The sequence below is a fragment of the Morone saxatilis genome, unplaced genomic scaffold, assembly GCF_004916995.1.
Source record: "Morone saxatilis isolate NCDOM2014 unplaced genomic scaffold, NCSU_SB_2.0 Contig12, whole genome shotgun sequence".
Classification (NCBI taxonomy): domain Eukaryota; kingdom Metazoa; phylum Chordata; class Actinopteri; family Moronidae; genus Morone; species Morone saxatilis.
The window spans coordinates 5,570,891-5,576,399 of record NW_023339674.1 but is presented as its reverse complement, the minus strand read 5'-3'; the positions used below and the strand labels follow the sequence as shown (position 1 = coordinate 5,576,399).

At 39.5% G+C, this 5,509-nt stretch overlaps 1 protein-coding gene across 1 annotated transcript in view; it reads right to left on the bottom strand.

The window, feature by feature from the left end:
* Window positions 1-5,509, bottom strand: part of LOC118322009 (ephrin type-B receptor 1-B-like) — a 50,598-nt gene that overhangs the window by 21,598 nt on the left and 23,491 nt on the right. Inside the window, exon 9 of the mRNA XM_035653588.1 lies at window positions 58-223. Within this exon, the coding sequence (XP_035509481.1) occupies window positions 58-223 (166 nt within the window). The remainder of the gene's footprint in view (window positions 1-57; window positions 224-5,509) is intronic.

The following is a 5,509-nucleotide window of genomic DNA, read 5'->3' as shown; positions in this document are numbered from 1 at the left end:
ACACACACACACCTCCACACACCTCCACACACTCCAGCCACCCACCCACCCACTTACCGTCGGTGAGTGTTTGGAAGAGCATGTCCTTGCTGTAGGCTCCGTAGCCGGCCACAGTGCGAGCCCTCACCTGCACCACGTAGCCGGTCCCAGGCCTCAGCCCCTCCAGAACAACATTGGGTGTTTCGCTCTGGACCACTGAACTGTTCAGCTCTGACGACTGGGACTAAAGAGAAGGTTGAGAGACACATTAATATGTTTCACAGCAATCCAAGACAGACTGTAATACTTCTTCAGTCACAGACTAAGAGAGACTAAATTTAGTACTCAGTTTTGGCCTTCGGCTAAGGCAAGATAAATTCTTCCAAAGTTTCAGTCCAAACTGAGACATTCACCATTTTCAGGCTGTGACATGAAGACATCCTGGCAGGATGGTGTAACTGCAACATCTTGAGTTTGAATTCATTGTGGATCTTTGTCACACTGTGCCAGTCTCATCACATTCTTTGTCTTTTTCCAACAATAAAAAAGAACTGTTTAAATACCCTCAACTAACTTTTGTTTCTGCGCTCACACACTTAGAGATATCTACCTCCACACTAATACAATGCAGGTGAATGAAATTTCATTTGTGGTACTGAGATCATAGAAAGATTACATATAAAAAACATTTTTTTCAAGAGATATTGTCCCAGTTATTTACTGACGTCGGTTACATATTTTCCATTGAAGGAAAGTGACTATGAAAGTAAAGAGGTATGTAGATTGTCCATGACTGGGTCTTGTTGCCATAATTTATTTCCAAAAGATATTTTTTTGTGTGTTTCTAGCCGTGAACCAAGTAAAAATCTCTTCACATTCATTGTATTGGGCTGGGGGCAGAAATCTTTTGGAAACTTCCTCAAAACCTTGGCACATAAAACCAAAACATTTTGTGTTTGAGTGAACTGACCCTTGAACAGTAACTTAATATGAGGATGAAAACCATTTTTTTTTTACTGCCTTCCCTGCCTTCAAGTTTAAACTCTTTTTGCACCTCTGAGAACATCCAGCGTCACTGATGTGGTCAGTTTGCTCGGTTGCATCTGCTACCACACCTAAAAGTTAGAAGCTGTTGTTAAGTTGCTCTTTCAGTGGTAGCCTAGCCTTGTTTTAATATGTAATTAATGTAATTGCTCTATAACAGCAGAAGTAGATGGCTATTTGATGGATATTTAAAAAACCCTTTGCAAAAATAGTCTACATTTTACTCAGATAAGTCAAATATCAAATAATTTGATAATTCAAAGACCTCTCTATGAACAGTTTTTTTTTTGGGGAGTGATACTAAGTTATCGCAATGAAAAGTAAGTTCTGTAGAGATACTGGGTCATTGTTTCTGGAAAGACACGTTGCAATTAAATTTTGTAAATGTCAATGTCACAAACAGAATTCCATTTACTACCATTTCACTCGGGTAGTGATGGAGAGGAAGCGAAAAGGGCATAATTCAAAACCTCGGCACATAAAACCAAAATTATCTGCAATGCAAGACACCACAAGGGTTGAAAAATAAAAGATGTTTCCCTGTAATTTCCATGCTCTTTATCACATTCTTATAATTTCTGAAGCACATTTCTGACCTCACACTTCTCTACTCCACCTTAAATCTCCTTCTGCTTCCCTCACTCCTCCCATCTGACTTCCAATCGTCAGTCATTTTGTCCACAACTACCTTCTTCATGACTTCTGGCTCTGTTCCAACCTCTTTGACCTAGTCTTGTTAAAATATAACAAACTCATAATACAGTTAATTAGCTATTGCCCACAGAGACAGATCCACCAGAGTATCTGGTCTCCTTTTGGCCCACTTCTCTTCCTGAGGTGAATTAGGTATCAGACCTATCAGGCCAATCTCATAAACCCAAGGCTACAACCTTTTACCTCTATCTTTCTATGCCCTCCTTCTATGCTTCCTCTCACCCATTTCTTTCAGATAAAAAGGTTTTACTGCAGCAAAATCGAAACGGTCCAGAGGGAACGACAGATATGGTGTGGTGATGGTTTGAAAGGAGGGGGAGGAAATCATGCCGTGAGGATGAAGGAGGTGGAGGGGTCGGTGGCAGAGGAGAGGAAGAGAGATGATGATGGTGATGAGGAGGAGAGTTCAGGAGGGAAAAGATTGAGAAGAAAGTGAGGGTTAGGGGTGGAAAGATAGAGGAAGAGGGAGGCGCATGAAAAGAAGACATAAAGAAAATTATTGAGTTACCATTGTAATTTTTAATAAATACCAATTTGCTCCTCAATGGTCTTGAACCCATTTTGTTACAGCTTGTGGGTATCTTTATTGTTACTATTATATGACATGTCTTGTGTCATTTATTAGTGTTAAATCCTGTGTTAATCCAGTACCTTGATACATTGCATTTAACATCATTACGCTCTAATTTCTTAGTAGTGGACTGTTGATATACTCTGACCAGCCAGACTATTATTGTCATAATTAGGACACGACACAAGGACAACTACAGAGTTTTCAGTGTAAAAGCTGTGAGAGAATAAGATAGAGAGTTATATTTGGAAGTGGCCATAGAAATGGGGGTATTGTGTCGGGTTGGGGTTTGGATTTGGAGGTGTGTGTGTGTGGGGGGAGCTATGCTCTCCATAGTGAAAAGGTTAGGGGGCAGCCCATCTGGGAAGGTCTGGAAGCCAGAGATAAGTAATGGGTAAAAATCCTGCCTCCCTGTGCCATATCAAATTTACTACATTAAAACCTCATTATCTGTACAGTGACTATGAGGGGAGCAGGGTTGGGGGAGGGATGGAGGAGAAGATGGAGGGAGTGAAGGTGGAGAAATGACAAAGTATCTGAAAAGGAGGTACAGTACAGCTGTCTGAAAAACATGTCCTCTCTCTCTCCAGCCTTATCAAACTGCTCCCTGAGGACTTCTTCACTTGAAGCTATGAGCTAAAATTAGTCACTTTATGTGGTTGGCTTGTCTACAGTGTAAGATACAATATTTCTCCCTTCTTAAGATATGTATCAAGGAAGAATAATGAAAAGAAGAAACAATGGAAGAACAAACTGTCAGCTTTTGAGTCTGGGTCTTAATTGGCTTCCATGTTAAACAATGTTAAAGCAAAGGCAGCAGCAAATAAGGCCGACTAACAGTTAAGTCACTGCCCTGATTTTGACAAAGTAATGGTTTTATCTGTGACTGTCAGACGGCTGCTACAGTACGTCTCTCAGTAAGTGCAGTTCTTCTGACTCTGTCCTAAACTCACTCTAATTGCTCTCAGAGAGGCAAAATCTATAAAAACTCTCTCTTTCTGCTATTCTCCATCTTTCTCCAGAACTTCACTTTTACCAAAACCATGGGAAGTAGGGGTGTAAAGGGATTTTCCGATCTGCCCCCTTTAAAGTTGAGGTTAGGGACAGATAGTGGTCATGGGTGAAAGAAACTAATGCTCTCTGTTGGTAGGAAACTGGATGTAAACCACGTTTTCTCGTGACAAAGTCAGACTATTTGTACAACCAAACTTCAACCTCCTAAGAGGTTTTGCAGCATTAAAACAGTGTCACACTGCTTCTGCCATTGCTTCTGAGAGAGGACGTCACTATTTGCATGAAAACTTAAACATAATAGATTTTAGGCACTTCAACAAGCAACAATGCTGCTGTTTTTCGGGTGAAGACAGCAAACAGTTAATATCTGAACTACAGTGAGCTCCGCACAGCAGAACCTGCAAGTGTTTTGTCTTTGATTCAACAGATGCATTCTTCTTCTTCAATTGGGGATGAAAATGCTGTCAATGTACCAAAATTCTGAGTTAATGGCATTGAACTTTTCTTTCATCTAATGATCGAGAGGAACTTAACTTAGTGAGCTCATTAAGTAGCCATTTCAAATGGGTGTGAAGTACAGACGTAAAGAGCCATCATTTCTATATAATATGTAAAAAAAAATGTTTGTAATAATGGTAGGACTTGTAATCGATTTAGATGGTGATATATTTTATTGGATACCAATATTATACTGCGACATACAATTCAATATAGTTTGCGTTATTGGCATGAGATGCACAATATTGCAAACATCAATTATAAAAGTAACAATTTTTGATCTTGTATGCACAAGTGCTTCTGGTTCTAACATTACATACTTAAAGTCACAAACCAGCATACATACATTTGTACGTGATTTTGTTGAAAGTTGAAGATGCTATATTTATCAAAAATATATACATAAAGGAAAGCAGAAATAGTATAAAAAAAAAAAAAAATCTTATATAATGAGAACAGTTAGTACTGGCCGGTTGCATGTATTTAGTTTAGTTATGGGATTTACCAATAATATTGTGCACATACATGGACCCAAGAGAAGCAAAAACACCATAACAATAAAAATGGCACACAAAACATGCATTCTCTCTTTCCCTTCCCTTTTGCAGCACAGCAAAATTATAGCCATATACTACACTGTGCTGGGAAATTGGAATCTGTGAGCAAGCCCTCTGGAGTCACGGGCTTTAGGACTGTGCTTCAGTGTTTTCATCAAAGAGAATAGATAAGAAAAAAGAGTTGACATGAGTCTTGAGCATTTAAAGCTTGTAGTTTTGTTTGTATCTCAAAGTTTTAGTGAGTTATGGAAGCACCAACTCACTGACAGTAGGTATTAAAAAGACAAAATGATCGCATAGACTCGAAGTGGTATCCCAAAAAATGCCAAAAACTATTTTCTTCAGCTTTGTAAAAAGAATTGGAAGATGGCAGGGAATCAACTGTGGGCTGTGGATGAGGAGGCATGCTGTTCTTTTTGGTGTATCTCACACAATCCCTTGTAGGTGCTTTGCTCTTTGTTTTTAATCTGTCTGCAGCGTAAGTCTATCTGTTTTTGCAGCTGTTGGCTCAGCTTCAGACAAGATGAGTATATTCTTATGTTTGGCTTTGGGTAATAGATATGCTTTTAATTTAACTTTGAGTTTCCAAATGCATTGTGCTACCCACTGACTGAATTAAAATGAAGACAAGAGAGTTTTCTTTCCTAAAGGAGCAGTTTTTGACAGGAAAGCAATCAGGCCCTGCACGTTTCATTCCCGAATCAGAGCCCCTCATTGCCCTGGGTTTGACATCCTTTATGCGGGCTAATTTGATCACTGGACTCTGGCAGTGAAGTTGTGCCTCAGTCTCCTGATACATACAGACGAGGAACTTGCTACAGGACAGCTGGAGGCTTGATTACTTCAGTCGGACAGCTTCACAGAGCAGAGACATAGGAGTTTTGATTTCAGCAGCATCCACTAGCGGATAAATTGGTCCTTTTGTCTTGTCTTTAAAGGTCCAGTGTGTAACATTTAGGAGGATCTATTGGCAGAAAGGAAATAAAATATTTATAGGTATGTTTTCATTAGTGTGTAATCACCTCAATACAATAATCGTTATGTTTTTGTTACCTAAGAATGAGCCTTTTTTGTCTACAGACACCATGGGTTGTCTTCCATGGAGCCAGCCATGTTGAACTGCCATTTTTCT